We start from the raw sequence: 20,923 nt of genomic DNA on the forward strand, positions 1-20,923 counted from the left end.
TATATATCTGTATATGTATATATGTAATCTTCCCTGTCAGAATGTAAGGTCCTTGAGGACAGGAACAATTTTCCTTTTGCCTTTTTATCTCCATTGCTTGGCACAGGGCCTGAGAACACAGAAGGAATTTACAGAATATAATTGATTGTTTAGTTGATTGTGGTTTGGATGACTGGATTTTGTCAAATGACAGTTAGAAGAATTCAGTGCTCTTGCCCAGATACACAGACTGGATTCAGACAGGTCTGTCCTTGGATAGATCTGAGAGAGTCTACACTGTCTGATAATATCTTCTGGAGATTCATGCCTTTGGTCCCACTTTAAGGTCCTCTGTTTATATCTGTTTAGATGAGATAAGCTATAAAGGTCCCCAGAGTTATCATGATTCCATACAAGTTAGCCAAAAAGTGGGATTTTTATTCCAAAATAAAAGATATCCTTTAAGGAGAATAGTTTTCTAAATCATTGGAAAAGCAGTAATAAAGAAATAAAGGTATAATATGCAATTAGGGAGGGGACTACATTAATAAATAAGAGTGGAATTAAAATTTAAAGACTCTAAAATGGCAGCAATTTAGATCCACTTTGTCAAAGTCCATTTTTACTGAAAAAAATGTTAAAGTGGCCAAGATAATTAGGAAATAGTGAACTATCTGAGGAAATAATATTTATGTATCAGAAACCCATTTGAAAATACACAAATCAGCAGATCTGAGTGATGAGTATCTTAGGAAATTACAAGATTTAGTGACCCTGTATTGAACCAGCAACTATTATTTATTCCTGAGAAGCCTGAGTTTAGAAAAAGTAATTTTTTTTAAAAAGATGAATGTAATATTTGGCAAATTGGAGTTAAAATTAAATATATTGCCCAGATGAGTAGAGAAGTATAAAACATACAAATGTACATCTAGCAAAAGGCATAATGAAGCATTAAAATTGTATAAGAACAAAGACCATGAGACAAATTATTAAACAGGCTCATTTGGGAAATATCCAGAGGAATTAGAGACAATTAATTGAATTAGTACAATGTCTTATCTATCACCATATAAGATGATTTATTGAACCAAGATCTGTGATTGATTTAGTAATACTATGGCTGTTTACAAATTGTTCTTGAATAATAAAACTTGAAAAATGCTTAGATTTTTCAATGGAAGGAAAAAAATTAATATGTCTCACTTAATGAGAGAAGAGTTTGGGGTATTTTTGTACAAGACAGTTCTATGTCTTACTAAGTGAAGTCAAGATACCTAGATTCCTATCCTGGCCCTGCCACCAGCAGAAATAAGTAGAATTAAAGATCTAAAAGCACCTTTAGAACCATTCTATTCCAAACTCTTTATTTAACATGAAAAGAACCAGATTCCTTGAAGTCAAGTGACAACCAGAGTCTCACAACTAGTTCATAAGAAACTGTTCTAATTCAGTAATAATTATAAACATCTCTCCTCTGCATCTCTATCACCCCACCCATCATCTTGCATCCTCTTTTTGAAGGGAATCATGTAATAGCACACCAGAAGAAACAATGATATGGAAGGGTGAAAAAATAACAAACTAATGAAATTTTCAAATTAGGGTGAATTTCTAATACCAACTAAAATAGACTTTTCTAAATCATACCTAGAAAGCTTGACAGTATAGATGGGAAAATAAAATTCATCTTCAAGGGAAATTTACAGACCCAGTGTATCTATAGAAAAAGAACTAGAAACTTAAATAATCAATTTCAGAGACCAGCTAAGGAAACTGTAATTTCAAAAATACCACATGATTATTGCAAATTAGCCTGCAGTCTCCTATTTTAAGAAAAGTCAACATGATTTTAGGCTGAAAATGTACTAGTGCAATGTAATAATATATAGAAGTAAAAATCTCTCCATAGATGTTTGGTAAGACCATATCTAGAATGCATAATTCATTATTTTAAAATACTTCATCATTAGAAATATGTAAAAAACTAGGCGTTCAGAGGCAAAGTTCAAGGATCACCTAGGGACTTAAGGAATAATTTATATGGGATGAGCTAAAAAGACTAGGGTTTTTGTAATTATGCATATTAAAGAAGTGTTGGTTTAAAAGTCTAAGATATCTAAATGGGGGGAAAAGAGTAAGGAAGAGGAATTCTTTTATATTGCTACATCAAGAATACAGCTAAGAGTAGTGGGATGGAATTAACCAAAGGAAAATGTCAGCCAAATGTAAAAGAATATCCTTGCATTAAGATGTGTTCGATGGTTAAATCATCATTTCAAGAGAATGAACTATCTTCCCTGGAGATATGTTTCAGTGAATTGAGATAAAGCAGAATAGAAGGCACCTCAGAGAATTGTCCTGAACTCCCTTTTAGTGTGGCTGGCACAGTAGCTTAGATGATATAACAGGATAGGTCTTTGATAGCTGCTTCTGCCCATGGCCTGAAATTTCTGCCTGTGTCCCAGAGTCAAACTGCATTTGGTATGAAATGTAAAAATACCCTTTGCTCCTTGTGCTCCTTGTGAAATAAAATGCATGTGCATTGAGGCTGGATGGGAAGATGGGGAGAGGTGCTCTGTTCTTTTTACAAAAGGTCACCTTCAGCAATTTGGGAATTAAGTACTAAACAATATCTGATTCAAAATCTTGTCTTATTATAAGGATATAGTCATATGCATCCAGCGTTTCACTTACCCTTTTTTTGTCACCCTCTTTTGACACCATTTATCTTAAAATCAGAGTCAAGATTTGATGACAGCAATGCATGGAAATCTGGATTATGGTAAATTAATCAGTTGGAGTATCAAAAAAATGTAATTTCTTCAGTATGAGAACTTCATGCATCATTCAGATAACAGATCACATCCTGTCTATGAATTTTATTTGTAACAATCATCTATTAACCAGAATATTTAATTAACCAGACCACTTAGATCCATCAAGATTGTCAAATTCAACCAACAATTTAACAAATATTAAGTGAATTAATGTATTAAATTAAAAAACATATGAGCCTCCACTCTGCACTAGGCATTTGGTGTTACAGAAGTAAAAATGAAGCAGGAGATTACATTCTATTCAGGGAACATAGTATATTAAGTAAATATAAAGTATATACAAACATGAGTTAAATAAATAAATATGAAGTATATATATTTACATAAAGTAATTTCCTGAGGAAGACAGTGTCAATGACTTTACTAGAGAGATCAGGAAAAGCCTTGCAAGCTTGGGATTCAGTAAGGTGGAGGTGACTGCCAAATTAATATTCCACCTCTCAGACACGGATGTTTTCCATGCAGAGGACCCTAGCAAAAGCTGGGAGCTGTCCACAGCTGAAACTTATTCAAAACAACAGGGAGGGTAGCTGGCACAATGCACCAAGTCTAAAAAGAACATCAGTATGCTTACTTTTTTTAGTGAATTAAATTATATCTTTGAACACCTTTATCCTTTTGGCAACTGTGTAGCATTTTGACCTTCCCCTTCCCTCACACACACTGTTTTCTCTGGGTTTTCAAGACACTTCTCTCATCTGATTCATTTACTACCTGACTAGCTACCTCTTTACTGGATCATCGCCAAACCTGCCTTTCCTATTCGTGGTACCCCAGGGCTCTGTCTCGGTCCCATTTATCTTCTACATCTAATCTCTTTCTCTTGGGGATCTCTTATGCACCCATTGTCTTTACTATTGTCTCCATGAAAACCACTGCCATATCTGTTTATTAAACTCCAATCTCTTTACTGAATTTCAGTCCTACATCTCCAAATCCATAACATGTCCAGGAAAGAACCTGTCTTTTCCTCAAAGCACGTCCATCTTTGCAGCTCATTTAATAACCTTCAAAACTCAGAGTCTGTCTTGCCTCTTCCCTCTTATTCATCCATCATATGCAATCAGTCACCAAGTCTTATGAATTTTACCTCCATCTGTCCCTTTCCACTCGTACAGTCACCACTGAAATTCCTGGCCTCACAACCTCTTGTCTGAGGCATCGCAGTAACTCCATAATTAGTCTCCTCATTCCAGTGTCTCTCCTCTCTGAAGCATCCTCCACATAACTGTCAAGTTGATATTCCAAAAATGCAAGTCCAACCATGTAACCCCCTAACTCTTCTCAAGAAACTCCAGTGGCTGCCTGTTACCTTCAGGATAAAATACCGACTCTTCTGTGTGACTTTGAAAGTCCTTTACAATCTGGCTCCAGTCTTTCCCAGTTTATTATACATTATTACCCTTTATGCAGTCTGTATTCCATTCAAACTGGACTATTTGCTAACACTAACCCTTCTATACAGAGTTTTCTTTTGTCTGTGTTCTTGAACAGACCATCCTCCATATCTGGTATATACTCCCACCAGAAACTGTAGCTTCCTTCAAAACTCAGATGAAATTTCATCTCCTATAAGAAGCTTCTCCAATTTTTAATGCCCTTTCCCAACACCAAATATTTTATATTAATTTTTATGGGCATATGTTGTTTTCCTTCCTCACCCTCCTCCCATTAAAATGTAAGCTCTTTGAGGACAGAGACTATTTAATTTTTGTATGTGTTATCTATATTTATTATTATATACCATATATATATAACATGTTGTATATGTTACATATAATGTATTATTACATTTTTATTATTATATATTATACCTATTACAGTACCTGGTATGTAGTAGGTGCTAAATAAATGCTTGTAAAATAAATGACCCCTTTGTATAAATACAAACCTTTTTAGAAACCAGATTTCTTGGAATTTTGTCTGACCTTGGTAACTGTTTTCCATCTTACTCCATAAATCTTATTGACATCAAATTGACCTCTTAATTTTCTGAAAGCCAGACCCCACCTCTTCTGCCTCTGACCCCTGGTTGTTTGGTATCTCATGCTAGCTGTGTGGATAAAAGACTGTATCCTCTGAAGGACCCATGCCTTCTGACATTGAAGGATTATGGTTATGGACTGTCCTGACCAAACTATGCTAGCCAACTAGTACCACACCCATGATGTATTGAATGATTTCATATTTTCTTGATAGAACCATGATTTCCAGTCTAACATTAATTGATGAGAATACCCTCTCTACCAATGGAGATCAGCACCTAAAGCATGTGAAGTTGCCTAAGACAGTAAGGGAAAAGGGGAAGGGAGAAGGGAATAAGCATTCATAAAATGCCTATGATGCTAAGCACTTTACAAGCATTATCTCATTTAATCCTCACAACAACCCTGCAAGTTAGATGCCATTTTTCTTGAAGAAACTGAAGCAAACAGGAGTTAAGTGACTTGCCCAGGGTCACATAACTAAAAAGTATCTAACGTTGGATTTGAACTCAGGTCTTCCTGACTCTAGGTCTAGGGTTCTATCCACTGCACCACCTAACTACCTCTCTGCCAACAAGAAGTTAAATAATTTTCCTAGGTTCACCTGGCCAGTGTGTGCCAGTGGCAAGACTTGAACCCATTTCTTCCTGACTCTGGGTGCCAATCCTCTCCATGATGCTGTCTCTCAGCACACACTTGTCTTTCATTAACCTTTTCATCTTACTTTCTTATAATACAGGTTTTTCTTTCTTGTTACTGTACCCATATTCATACTCTTTTCTGCTCTCCCCACCTCCATTTATCAAAAATCCTACTCATCTTTCAAGATTATCTCAAAGGCCCCCTTTATCACTGAATTCTTTCCTGATCCCCTCCCCCAAGTTATATGTCCTCTATCCGTCCTTTGAACCCTAATAGCATTTTGTAGCTATCTTGCATCACTATTCTCCATTTTATAGAACAGGTATTCATTTACAAGCCTCATGCCCCTCTTCATAAACAAACATACCCTACTGACATTAAGGGAAGACACTGCATCATATTCATCCCACAGTAATTCGTGCCTATTAGGAGCTTAATGGATTAATTGAATGGATGAAGTAGAGAGGGAGAGAATGAATGAAACTTTAAGGTCTTGAAGTGTGTCATTAAAGTCAAAGTTTCTCTCTGAATATAATTGCTGTATGTTACTTCCACATAAGCAGGGTACCTCTTAAATTAGTTCTAGTAAAACATTGTTGCTTTAAAATAGTAGTAGCTCAGTTAGAGAGCTGTGAGCTTAATTATACCAATATGAGACCTAGTACTGGGTGCTCGCTTCATTTTTCCAATAGGAAAATGGCTGTTGCGTCCTCAGTCTTTGCAAAGTAACAAAGTGTTGCAATCGTAATATTATTTTGTTCTGTCATGTTAACATAAATTTGCTATTTCTTGCCATTTCTTAATAAAATGATAATTTCATATTGGTTTGCCTTTCCATGTGAGAAAGTTAACATTCCTCCCCGCCCCCCTACATTGCAGCTTTCTTTGGAAAATACCTCAATGAATATAACGGCAGCTACATCCCTCCTGGGTGGCGAGAGTGGCTTGGATTAATCAAGAATTCTCGTTTCTATAATTATACTGTTTGTCGCAACGGCATCAAAGAGAAACATGGATTTGATTATGCCAAGGTAATTTCCAGACTCTTTGACACAGCATCAATTATCTCATTCTTGATGGGAGGGGGGTAGAGAAGCATTTTCAAGGAGTTTGCCCCACCTATATTGCATTTTTTTTCTTATAGTGAAACTTAGTCATTTTAAGATTGTTTTGGAATATAGGTAGGGAAAAGCTCCAAGGAACATTCGTTTTCCAAGTTCTTTTTTCTTTTTATGATTAGGAGAAATAAATCTTTGACAAAAGTGTAAGGGAAAGTACTGACATTTAATTGTTCCATGGTTATTCATTTTAGTCTGTAGAGGACTTTTTTGCATAAACAGCAGCTTACTTGAGTTATTCTTTATTACAAAGGAATTGTGTCTGTGAGGTCTGAACTGGAAAGGAGATTAATAAAAGAAAATAACACCTTGCATATAGAGCACTTTTAAGGTTAACAAAACCCATCCCATTCATTATCCCACCAAGAAAATAGAAGTATTATTATCCCCATTTCAAAGAGAAGTGAACTAAGCCACTTACCTCTGGTCTTGTAAGTTACTAGTGACAGAACGGGGAGAGAGATGGAAAACAATCAAGGACTGCCAATCTGCCCTCCCTATTTTGACCTGTTTTATACACGAGGATATATGCAAGTATCGCGCAGTATTCATTACTTCAAGCCAATTCTGAGATTTCCAAGGTGCCAGAAAGGAATATATTATATGACTCATCAATGTCAGTAAATGTGCTTGAGCTTAGACATTTGAATGCGAGACCTAACCTGCAGTTTTGCAATAATGGTTCCTAGTTTGCAGCCCCATATATAGGTGAAATAGTCACCCTTGAAAATGAAGGAAAAAATGTTTGAACCTGATCTGCAAAATTGTAATAGGATTCAACCCCATTTGCCATTAAATTCTCTTTCCCCTCCTAGTCATGACCATTTTCTTCCTCATTAAGGTTGGATTTTTTTGTCAAATATTACCATATCTAACATTTAGAGCTGGAAAAGACCTTGTAGGTTATGTGGTCCACCTTCCTCCTTTTATAAATGAACCCAAAGGGATTAAGGGACTTGCCCAAAGTCACAGTGTCAAAGCAAAGATTTGTATCTATATTCTCACCAAATTCAGCACCTATTCCAATTTGCCACATTGTGTCCTCAAATTTCAAAAATAACCTGAATCTCCCAAATGAGTCTAACTTGCAAGAGAAAATGAAAATGCACTAGAATAAGAAAGTCTGGTCCACTTGATTTATTTCCCACTTATTGCTATCCTTTAGAATTCACCTATTTGAATGTAGATGAATTTGTTACATTGTATCTTTTATAATTTCTTGAGCCTGGAAAAACAATGTGAACTGAATGCTCCGTTCTTTTTATAGTTATAGAATTTTAGAGCTGGATAGTACCTTAGAGATTACTTAGTTCAAATCCCTCATTTTGCAATTGAGGAAACTGAGATGCAGAGAGAGAGAAGTGACTTCCCAAGGTGCCACATCTAACTGCTGACACAATTAGGGCTCAGTTAGTACTGGAACTAAGTCCATTAATCTATACTCTTCTATTTATTATCCATGGGAGTGTTTTTCATGTTCATTGCTCAAGTTATTAACCTTTACCTCCCTGTTGTTCTAAAGAGTACAAGGTAATCACCACTTCCCCAAAAATATTAAATTAGCATCTTTTTCTCATTATTGAAGCAGATTAAATGTCAAAGACTACTGTGTCAGATAGACTGTTCCATGGTGAGGGAAGGAATGAGAGTGGCAGAGTGAGGAAGAGCACAGCTGGTTGGCCTGTCCCAACACTGCCATATGACTCATGCTGCCCCCTCGGGCACTGCTTTCACAGCTTTTCAGAACCTTGAATCCACAACATGTGATTAGTTGTGCCTAGAAGTGTTTGAAATCGTAAACATTGGGCATTTTCTCAATGAAGTTGACACCGGAGCCCTCCAGGCCAGTCATGTTGACCTAGGGGAGGCAGGTGGTTTAATTTAAGTTTCCATCTTTTCTTCTTTTTCCTTTTGGTTTCATTTCCTCTTTCTTCCTTGTAGAATTTCATTAGCCACCCTGGCTCTGGGTTGAGCCATTTTATTAACAAGGGGCAGCTCCACTCCTGGCAGCCGTCCTGCTTTAGCTGGGCAATTAAAAGGGCAGGACCAGCAGGAATCAGTCACATTCAAATGCACATAGAGGTTTTAATAGAAATCCACTGATTATTTATATATATATATATATATATATACATATATACACATACAAATATATGCAGCCATTTTAGAATAGCGATCCTTCTCTTACTGTCAGAGATATGTGATTAATCCAAAGGAAGGAAAGTTCTTTCTTTGGCGGGCCAGGGGGAAGGTTCTGAAAATGTGAGTTAGTAGTGGATGTGGGTGGTTTCCTGCACTTGAAGCAATTAATTACTTGTCAAATTATTACATCAATGAAACCCAAGAATGAAATATGTATCCGGTGTTTCATAACTAGAAACATTTGTGTTGCCAACTCTGATAACTATCTTAGGCAAACACAACCTTCTTTTTCTCTTTTCTGATATCTAAGTTGTATGTCTCCGTAGGGGATGAAAATGACTGTATCTGTATTATGTATGTGTGCCTAAGTAAGGGTGTACTATGTACTCGTTCACACATGGATGTCCTTATCTAGCAATTTTCCACATAATTTGACCAAGTGGTAAGTGTCTGTTCTGGAAAAGTAGCTACTTCCCCAGGAGGCTTGTTTGTATTTCTTCCTTTAGACTGTAATTCATTAACAGAATTTCTTCTGAGGAAGTCAGGAGGAGAATGTGATGTGCTTGATGTCACCTTTTGTAATTTCTGTTTTGTGTCAAATGTATGTTTCAGGACTACTTCACAGACTTAATCACTAACGAGAGCATTAATTACTTCAAAATGTCTAAGAGAATGTATCCCCATAGGCCCATAATGATGGTTATCAGCCATGCTGCACCCCATGGCCCTGAGGATTCAGCACCACAGTTCTCAGACCTCTATCCAAATGCTTCCCAGCACATGTAAGTATAGTAAAAATCTGGATTTTGACAAAACAGGACACTTTTCATTGCTTCACCTCTTCCCAACCCCCACCCCCTCCAGGTTCCTTTCTGCATTGCAGGTTAATGAGGTAGGAATATGGGGCTTAACCATGGGAGGAAGGTTGAACTGGGCCCAAATAAATAGCGCCTAGCAACCTGGAGAAGAATTACAGGGTCATATGTAGCACTGGAATTATGAGAGGTAGTTCCAGTATCTCAGGCTAACTACATGCTATGGATGAGAAAACTCACAGAGTTCTGAAGATGTTTCATGGGCTACTAAGAATTCATTTCTATGTTCTTTTTCAGAGAGACATTAAACAAAATCGAGGTGGCCATGCTTTTCACGATAGCAGACTTTACCTTGATATGATTATTTGAATGTGTATTTATTCTAGGTAAATGCTTTGACAGTTGCCACTGTTCAGTTTGAGTTTGTTGCCCTTAGAGCACTAAGTAATTAGGGGAACATGGTTTTAAAATAATAAGTTATTACTTTTAAAATAATTGTGATTAACAGCATCCACACAGAATTTTAAGGTTTGCAAAATACTTTCTTCACAGCAACCCTGTGAGACACGTAGTATAAGGATTATGAGATCGTAGCTGGAAGGGACTGAGAAGTGACCTGCCCAAGGCCATAGGGGTACTAAGCATCAGAGACTGTATCCTCTGACTACAGAGCCAGTGTACTTTCCGTTTTATGGTTTTCATTCAGTCACTTCAGTCATTTGGAGTTTTCTTGACAAAGATACTAGAGTGGTTTGCCATTCCCTTCTCCAGCTCATTTTGCAGATGGGGAAACTGAGGCAAACAAGAATTTAAGTGATTTGCCCAGTCACACAGCTAATAAGTGTCTGAGGCCAGATTTTAACTCATAAAGGTGAGCCTTCCTGATTCCAAAACCAGTGCTCTATCCATTGTACCTGTCTTCTCTGCACTATTCTACTTCTATTTTGCAGCTGAGGAAACTCAGTCTCAGAGAGGATAACTAACTAGAGTAGGGATTGGTTCATTATTTGTATCCCCAGCAACTAACATAGAGCCTTCCCTGTTGTATCTGATTAATAGATTCTTGTTGATTAATTGATTGTTTAACTAGGGAAAATGAACTCAGACCTCTATACTACACATCCAGTGTTCTTCTCATTCTTAACATGTTGCTTCCCTTTTTTATAGAAGGTAGGAGTGGTTAGGCAAAATGTACCAAAGAGCTGTACTATTCAAACATCTTTCCTCTCCCCTTAGGTCAAGAATCTTTGATCCAAATCTAATTTTGCTGACTAGTTGATGGAAAGGTACAACTTTCTTGGGAACACAGACATTTCTAAACTTGTACTACTTGGCACATTTTCTTTCTTGTTGGTAACAATCTTCAATATAGTCATAATTTTTTTACTGACAGCCCTCATAGTTTGAGATGAGAATGTAGACTGGGAATGTGTTGCACATAGTATGTAATTAGTACAAGCAAGGTACTTGGAAAATGAATGTTGTTTTCCTTAAAGTTATAATTAGTACAGAGCATAAGGAGCTTTGTCCCCAGGTAATGATGGCTAAGAGTAAGGAAGCATTGATCCTTCCTACTGGGCCATTTCTGCTTCTCTCCTCATAGCCCTCTGCTGGCCCATCCTGCCATGGGGCATGACTGCCCTCAAGTTATTGCTCTCAGATTCTGAACTCTCCACCCACTTTTACCCAAGTAAAAAAAATCCTCACTATGACTCTGGCCTTCTAGCTGTCCACAGTCTATTAAGTAATGAACAAGCTATTGGATGCCTGCTCTGATTTCCACTTGATACCCCAGATAGAAATATCTCAGAGAAAAAAAAGAGTGATTTCTATTAGCACTCTGATTTGTCAGTCTGTATTTCTTTGTTATTTTGTGTTCTTATTTTTTAGATTATTATTGTTAATTGAGCATTTTTAGGTGATAAATTAGTTGTTAATGCTTTAGGTTACAAGGGGAGGTGAGAGCAGAGCACAGCTAGACTGGAGTGAAGTTTAGAGAGTAATGCTGCCTTTCCTCAGGGACGACCTTTTTCCTATCTGTTTGCATTATATTTTAGCTTGTATGACCTGCTTTAAGGCTATGAATTTTAGTATTTCATGATTTATTTTCTTACTTGAAGACATTGCATTCCTTTATGGTTTGCTGGTGTGTCACATTATGCATTAGGAATTTCCCTATGAAATTGTTTAAATAATTTTTTTCTTTTAACTGAATGATGTATTACATTCACCACAGGGGCTCCCTAGTCAAAGAAACCCTGTGGAGAAGCCTTTTCCAAAGCAAGCAATCCTTTTGGAATGTGAGGAATTGCCCATTCATTTTGAATTTTTACACATCCAGGTTTCTTAAAGCTGGACATACCTCTGCTCAGTACTCTTCCTAGAGGATAATATACTCCTTTACTGATAGATCTATTAGTTCAGTGTTACATTGGTTTATATACTGTTGACACTAAGAAAAGATTAACATGATAATAACCATGTCCCCCCCTTAAAGTGCTCCCCCAGTTCCTCATTGTGGTGTGGAAGTGACTGACCCTGGATTCTCAAAGGGTATGAGCAGCAGAGCACATGTTCTGACAGGTCCTGTGTAGCTGGGAAAGTCTTCACGTACAGGCTAACCCTAGCAAATGGCATAGGATTTTTGCCTGATGGCCAGTCTAACTCACTTCAGGGAACTTGGTTACCAGCAAGTTAGTTGCCAGATGATGAGTTTTTTCAGCTGCAGGAAATGATGAAGAACATCTACTAAGTCCTGGGAGAGTTCAGATCTATATTAGTGGAGGGCATACCTGAAGTCAGCAAGCAGTTAAGCACTTATTAAGGTATCTGGCATTGTGCTAAGTGCTAGAGATACAAAAGAAAGGCCAAAAATGGTCCCTACTCTCATGGAGCTCATTAACAGGGGAGAAACCATGCAATCATATACATACAAATATGCACACATAAATAATATGTATGTTGTTTGTTGTCTGTATCTATGTACATATACATATATACACACATACTCAAATGTGTTGATATGCACTTGTTTCTATATTGGTATATGTGAGGACACAACCGGCAAAAACTATATCCAAATAAGTTGTGTGTGTGTGTGTGTGTGTGTGTGTATATATATATATATATATATATATATATATATATATATATATATATATATATATATATACCCCAAAATATATCTATTCATATTGTATTTCTGTATCTATGTATACATCTGTGTGTATATCTGTATCAGAGGAGACAACATGCAAACAAAAGATAGATACATATTTGTATGTGCACATATATTCAAATATATATAAATAAATATATGTGTATATATACAAATGCATTTATATTTATATGCATATGTACAAAAATACATCTCTATATCTTATTTGTACATAGTATATGTAGAGCTATATGTACATCTATATGTGTATGTATTCTAATATATGTGTGTTTATCCTGTTTGTACATAACTGAACACTGTCTCCCCTTTTGAACTCTTAGCTCCTTGATAATAGGGACTCTATTTTTGCCTTTCTTTGTATCCCCCACACTTAGCACAATTCCAGGCACACAATACAAGCTCAATGAGTGCTTTTTGATTTTATGTATTCCCTCCTCCAATAATGTAGATCCAAATTCCTCTGTGGCTTAATAGGGAGCCTTCATCATTTCCTCTGGGCAAAAAAACTTATCACCTGGCAACTAACTTGTGATAATGAACCCCGCTGAAGTGATCTAGCCTGGCCATCAGGTATCAGTCATAAAATCTTTTGCCAGACTGGTGTGTATGTGATATGTGTGTATATGTGTCTGTCTATGAGAGAGAGAGAGAGAGAGAGAGAGAGAGAGAGAAAGAGAGAGAGAGATCAATTCACAGACCTTAGAAGAAAAATAGCAATCATGAAGTATATGTTTATATATCACAGTAATATTAACTCATAGAAATGATCATATTAAAAACACTTGGGGATTCTTTCACTTAGGATTCATATTCTTTAGATACTCAGCTTTTCTATCTCATGTAGATCTTCTTTTTTTAAATACAGTGGAATGATCTCTGAGATTGGAGTGAGCGCTGGGTTTGAAATCTCACTCTGCCCATGTAAATAACTGTGAACAAGTTGCTTAATCTCTCTGTGCCTCAGTTTCCTCATTTGTTAAAGGAATTTTAACCAGACAGCTCATCAAGTATCTTTCATCTATAAATTTATGGTCCTATGCTCTCAAATGATAAAAAAAAAAATGACTTTCAAACCCTTTCTCTAATATTTGCCAAGAAAAATAATTTTTCAAAATCCCATTTTTGTATTCATTACCCTGTTTTGGCAAGTACACAATAAGAATTCACCAATTCAGTGAACCTTATCAATATTTGCTCAATTTCAGGAAACCAACACCCACTGTGCCAAAGCATTATATGGCAAATATCTGTTTCCATTAAGGTAAAACAAACTGTGTCGAAAATACTCTAAGATCAGTGAAAATTTCTTGGGCTACTAAGAAACTAGAATTTTAACTAGATTTTTAATTAGTAATGTAAAAAGTCATTCAAACAGACATTGCCAGATTCCACTTATGCCTTTCAAGAGTATCATTATTTTTTCTTGCTCATTGAAGATGTCCTTAAATCTTTAGCAGGAATTTTTTAGGGGCTTTTTAAAATAATATGAGCTTAAGGTATCACTAAGACAATATTGCTGAAATTTTTCTATGTGTAATTTATTCCTTTTAATTGAACTTGTCACTTAATCAAATCCCAAAGTGATTCAACAAGGGAAATCCCCTTGAGAGAGATCTGCATTACAAGGATAACCAGAATGATCTCATTCATTAATTGTAGGAATGGGCAAAGTGGGGATGGAGCAGCAAATCCCTAGCAGTCTAGTTTAGCTGTAACATGAATTGCATGAAGGAATAATTTGGACCCAGATTGTAAATTGTTAAGTGCTTGTCTGAGGAGTTTATATTTTATTCTATAGAACACAGGGAGCCATTGATGGTTTTTGAGCAGGGAAATGACATGGTCAAACAGTGTATATTGGGAAGACCCTTAGGAATCCAAAGAGAATAGTGGCTATGTCTCAGACATTAATTAATTGAGAGAAATATACCTATTACCATTTTTATTAATGATTTTGAGTGAAAAAGTCATATATTAGTTGGATTTCCAGACTATTCTATAAACTCCTACAGGCTATACATTAAACCATACATCCAAGCAGCATTATTCAACAGATGCTGAAGCATTATGTCACATCTGGCTATGGATTTTGCTATAAGACCCCATTCTAAGGTTCTTCAGCATTTCTTGTTTCTTCCTATCAACATTAATCTCCTCCTAGCTATGAACCTGGACTTTCACTGCTTCCCTGGAAAGATGTACTTACTGTCTACAAAATGTAGAGACTGGGCTACATAATTTCTAACATCCTCTTTACCTTTGATCCTATACATTATGACCATATAAGAGAGGTGAATAAGGATAAATAAACAAAGGATCTAGATGGAGACTGAGAAGAAATAACTAAAAAGCTGTCTTGATATTTAATGCAACAAAGGTAATTTGGGATATAGATAGTTATTAAGTATAATTAAGTATATTGACACACAAAATTTAATTTTCAATTAATCATCTGAGATCAAAATAAATCTCTGATTCTATGATACACATTGAACTTGGCCAAACTTGATGGAATCTCCTCCGCTCATGTGTTCTCTTATCAATACAAGATTGATTTTGCTCCCCTTTTACTCCTAAGTATACAAAATACATCTTAAGCCACTTGTCTCTTCTGAATTCCTAGTGTCTGAACTGTTTGGAAACATTGTCTTGACCTAAGATTTAGAATGTCACCATTTGAAAAACATTTATTATGTACCTACTATATGCAGGGTGCTGTGGTAAGCACTGGAAATACAAGAGTGGCAAATAACACATTGTATACGAGGAGCTACAGTTTACTAGAGGGCCTAAAGTATAGACAGAATGTAAGGTCACTGAAGACAGGGGATGTCTCACTTTTCTGACCGGACTTCCATCATCTAAGTTAGTGCATGGGCCAAAGTAAATGCTTAAAAGGCTCTTGTTAAATGAATGAGCATGTGAAGCAACAGAGCATAGTCCTAAGATTCCCATCCTTGGATTTATTTGAGTCCTGAGTTCAAGTGCCATCTCTAACACTTCCTAGTAATCTGCCTGGGCAGGACACAATTTCTCTGAACCTCAGTTCCTTCTCTGGAAAAGAGGGATAATAATATTTAGATTTCATGCTTCACAGAATTATTGTGTGAAAATTACTTTTCATACCATATGCATGGTAAGTGATATGTTGCATTCTAGAATGTGATAGAGGAAATCAGAGGTCCAAAGTACTATAGAAAAATTTGAGGAAGAAGGGGTGACCTGAATTATGGAAATCTGGAAGGCTCATAGAGAAAATGGCATCTGAGCTGGATCTTGAAGAAAAAAGTCAAGAGGCAGCGCTGAGGAAGAAATGTATCCCTAACATAGATGATCACTTGCAGGATTGCACAGAGGGAGAATGGAGCAGCAAATCCCTAGCAGTCTAGTTTAGCTATAACATGAATTGCATGAAGGGAGAATCTGAAGCCAGATTGTAAATTGTTAAATGTTGGGTTGAGAAGTTTATATTTTATTCTACAGGACTCATGGAGTCACTGATCTCTGAGGAAGGGTGATTTGAACAGGAATGATATGGTCAGACTCTATACATTAGGAAGACTCTATGAAATCCAAAGAGGATAGGGAAGGCAGGAATTGTGACAACTCATAGGTCTGGAGCTAGAAGTGATGTCAGAGTCATTGAGCCTAAACCCTTCATTTAAAAATGAGGAAATTGAGACCTAGAGAGGTAAAATGACTTACCTAGGGCACAGGCAGTAAGTGGTAGAGCAAGGACTGAAACCCAGGACAACTGACCTTCATTCCTTCTATTGTATTATGCTACTTAATTGTATAAGGGCCTGAATACAGGGAGACAAACTAACTAAGCAATTATCCCAAAATTCAGCCTGGAAAGACAAAGGCATTTCATTAGTTCCATTAATTCAGCAAGAGACAATTGTAGAGATCTTAAATGCCCCATCAAGCCTTATATATACCAGCAGCAATCAGGAATAGTTCAGTGGTCAAATCAATGACTCTTCAGGCAGAGGACACTGTTCAATCCTATCTCTGATGCTTGGCCAAGTCATTTTAATACTTGGAACCTGTTTCTTCATACATAAAATGTGAAGGCTGGAGAAGATGGCTTCTAAGCTTCCTTTCAGATCTATATTTAAGGTCCTGAAGGAGGGCATCTTCACAACACCACATTTTATGTTATAAGGAACTACTACTTGACTGGTAACTCTGTCTCCCTGTCTGTCTCAGCAGTCTAGAATTCTTGGCATCTTTGTTGTTGAAGTTTCCCTTGCCCCCCCAAAGGAAAGGTCTAGAGAGGGTCAGAGTGAGTTTGTTGTTCCAGTGAGAGACTGTCAGGTTCAGAGTTCAGTCAGCACACAAAAGGAGTGAGACAAATTGAAGACAAACCGCCAATGGTGGTGTGTAAAGCTACTGAATAGCTGATTTCTGTAGCAAAAACCCAAGTAGCACATTCAGGCAAATGGATGGAAGAAGTTAAGTGTGTCACAGAAATATCTGGCAGGCTCTAGGAAAAGAGCATGAAGCTATTGACTCTGCCTACTGGGGATTGGGGAGTTGTAATGTGAACATTTCCCCCTCAGGTTTTCTTCTTTGGTGGCCAACCACCATTTGGATCCCTTTTATCGGGCCTTGGGTTATAGCCATCTGACTGTCTTGAAATGTAGCTATTATATCAGGTTTCTCCAGTGTTTACCCCCAACAAAGAAAGGAAAGCAGTTCAATATCAGCTTGTTGGCTTTACAAACTGAAACTAGAGGTTATGCCTACAGATGAAGAATTAGAACAGATTATTATCAGTCACATATGACAGGAGGTATTGTTTAATAAAGCAGGAATTCAGTAGCACATGGCTTCCTATAGAATGTGGGATTTCAACATTAGGAGAAATCCTCAGTCAGTTGCTGCTGGTTCTTAAAGAAATCTTGTCATCCCTGTATGTAGAGCCCCTTGCTGAATCCTGTACTCAATTATTCTGAATTGGAACAACTGAATTGGTAGGAAATTGTCTCCTGCCTCCACAGTCACCTCCCTCACTCTAATATGGGTTTCCAACTCGGTCCCTTGACAGCAGCTTTATAATTGAGTTCTATTTGTTTACTTCAATTCAAATCAACAAGCATTTATTGAGGACATATTTATTATGTGCAACGCACCTGCTGTTAAGTAGGATAAGAAAAATGGAAGATAATTTAATTTCCAGACCACTCTGTATATGCTCCCTTGTGAGAAATTAATTCCTCTCAAATTTTATTTTGATTTGTTTTTCCTTCCTTTCCCATTCCTTCCTTATAAAAGTAGCGATTATAAATTTAATATGAAAGAATAATACAAGCAATTAAATTTGCACAGGAACTACTTACATTTAAATAAGTGATTTCTCAAGGCATGAGATATAACAGCAAATTTTCAGGTATTCCCCTAAGTCTCCATGAGTTTTCTTTATCCATTCATTACCTTTTATTTTTCCTCTTTAAGATCACAGTGGGTAGTTTTTTTCGATTTTTTTTCCTTTGTATCATTTCATAAAGATTATTCCAGATTTCTTTACATCTCCCATAATTGCCCGTTTTAATTGCATTGTAATATGTTAATGAACCACAATTTAGTTTAATAGTTCCCCTATTATCACACATATAAGTTGCTTCAGGTATTTTGCAATGACAAATAATACCACCATCAAAATCTTAGAAAAGATCACTTTTTTGTTTTCTATAATACTTCCATGGTATGTTCCCATCAGTGGGATTATCAGATCAAAGTATACTGTTATTTTTGTAATTTTACTGCGTAATGCCATATTGCTTTTAAAAAAAATCTACTAGTTTACAATTCCACCAAAAAAGAATGTGTACCTGTTTCTCCCCAACACAACCAACATAATTTTTTATATGTCTTTATCGTAGTTAGTAGATGGGCATGAGGTGGTACCTCAATATTGTTTTAATTTACATCTTTTGGTTTATCAAGGAAGTTAAGTTGTTGTCTTCTTTTTTCCCATCTCCCCTACCCTGTATCTATGCATACACAAACTTTAATCCAAACAAAAAAACCCTTAAGACTTCATAATATCAGTAATTGTCCTCTAAAATGCAAGGATTATCTTAAGTTGGTGTTTTTCTAAAAGCACAGCATGTTAAAGAAAGTTCATCCACAACTACAGGTAACTAATATAAGGTAGGAAACAAAGTTTTAATTATATATCTTTTCCCCTCATAGAACTAATACTGAGGAATGTTTTCTTTTTTAAAAGAATTTGCTATAGATGTAGTGGTAGTAGGGCATGATGAATAGAGAGCTGGCCTTCCTGCCAATAAGATCTGGGTCCAAATTCTGCCTCTTATGTATAATTGCTAAATGACCTTGGACAAGTAGATGACCATCTCAGATCTCTGGGCACCTCTCTGAGACTATCAGTTGTAGATGCCATCCTGCATTGATAGAAGGAGTTTCCTCAGTTGGAAATTCTCCAAAATAAATATCCTAGTCCTTCTTTATGATATAATACATTTCCCCCCACAATATAAGAGTGGAGATCTTTTGAGGATAATAAATATTTGATTGATTAATAAGTAAATGTGAAATTTTCCATGTAAACAATATGAATTAAAGGAACCTCATGAAATATTATTTTATGACAGTATCATTTTTTAAAATACATCCTGTAATTTTTAGAATCACCAATCGGAGGTAGCAGGAACATTAAAGATAATCTAGTCCTAGCCTATCTTTCTCCAAAGGAAGAAACTGAGTCTTAAAGAAGTTAAGTATCTAGACAAAAGTAACACAAATAAATAAGAGATCTGGGGCTAAATTCCCAGAGTTCTTTCAATACTACTTCAATTTCAGTCACAGTTACTATGAAATGTTAAAATATGAACACATGGTATGTACATGTATGAATATGTGTATATCTATGTATGTGTGTATGTGTCTTCAAGCTGATGATCGCAAGCTAATTTAGGAAGTCTAGAGGGAAATATATGTTACGCTCAATTGAGGACTATGCTTTTTTCTCTACACATAAATCTTGATGAACACTACTTGGCTATATATGAGTTGGAGAAGAAAAGGACATTTTCAGTGAAATTAGTTCAGCACTAGTGAAACTTTCAATGGTGTCCCATAGGAGACAAGCTTGGGGCGTTTGGATTTTATCAGCAGTATCGCCGTGTCATTCTGTGACCAGCAGCACAGTTTTCTCAGATAAGGCTGATGATGTTACCAGAAGTCTGAAGCTATTATTTGCTTTTTTTCCTTGAGGCTGAATAAATATTTAAAAGTAAATTTCAAATATAAAATGCTAGAAAAACATTGACTATTACTACCTTGACAACAAAGTTCATGTGCTGGTTTAAAAAAATGAACTGCAGAATTCCTAGCAATGCTCGGTTTGGTTTCAGTAGAGAATGCATGGACTGTACTCCAAGACTTTGCTGGAACTATCACGTAAGCAGTATTGCTGACTCTCCATGGCTCTCTGACTGTCAAGATGAAAGGTCACACTGGTAGACCTCTACACAAAGCTATGGATTCCCTCATGAGACACAGTAGGACCCCCACTAGAGATCTTTGAGGTTAGATGACCAGGTACTTGGTAGGGGCTTCTTGTTCTATTGTATGGTGGACTGGGCTGCTGAGACATCTGTCAGCTCAAAGATTCTCTAGTGATCGAGTCTGTGATTTTTAAATGTTTCAAGGCATGACAGCAAAGTCAAACGTATTGGAAAGAAAATATTATTCTCTCCTAGAAAAGCTGATATATAGTAAAAAGATAAACTAAAGGACCTAAGTAATCTCTCCATTTCTCAGACCAATCACCCAATCAATAAGCATGTATTCACTACTATGTACTATGCACCTCCTATGTACCAGGAACTGTGTTTCCTGTTGCTATTGTTTGTGTCCGACTCATGATCCCATTTGGAGTTTTCTTGGCTAAGATACTGGAATAGTTTGCCATTTTGCAGATAAGGAAACTGAGGCAAATAGGGTTAAGTGACTTGCTCAGGGCCACACAGTTAATAAGTGTCTGAGGCTAGATTTGAACTCATGAAAATGAGTCTTCTTGATTCTAAGTCCAGTGCTATCCACCATATCACCTAGCTACTCCAGGAACTGTGCTAAGCAGTAGGAATATAAAAAGTGTAAAAAGATAGTCTCTGTCCTCAAGGAGCTCACAATCTAATGATGTAAGGAGCTGGGCCATACATTCAGAAACTCAGTGCTGAAGAAAGAAAAA

At 36.6% G+C, this 20,923-nt stretch overlaps 1 protein-coding gene across 8 annotated transcripts in view; it reads left to right on the forward strand.

Moving 5' to 3' along the window:
• The window catches only part of SULF1 (sulfatase 1), a 206,088-nt gene that overhangs the window by 129,821 nt on the left and 55,344 nt on the right, over positions 1–20,923 (forward strand). For all 8 annotated transcript variants that reach the window (XM_072604795.1, XM_072604798.1, XM_072604800.1 and 5 more), the window contains 2 exons: positions 6,326–6,477; positions 9,319–9,488. In XM_072604795.1, coding sequence (XP_072460896.1) covers positions 6,326–6,477; positions 9,319–9,488 — 322 coding nt within the window. The remainder of the gene's footprint in view (positions 1–6,325; positions 6,478–9,318; positions 9,489–20,923) is intronic.

The sequence above is a fragment of the Notamacropus eugenii genome, chromosome 4 (genome assembly GCF_028372415.1).
Source record: "Notamacropus eugenii isolate mMacEug1 chromosome 4, mMacEug1.pri_v2, whole genome shotgun sequence".
NCBI classification, from domain to species: domain Eukaryota; kingdom Metazoa; phylum Chordata; class Mammalia; order Diprotodontia; family Macropodidae; genus Notamacropus; species Notamacropus eugenii.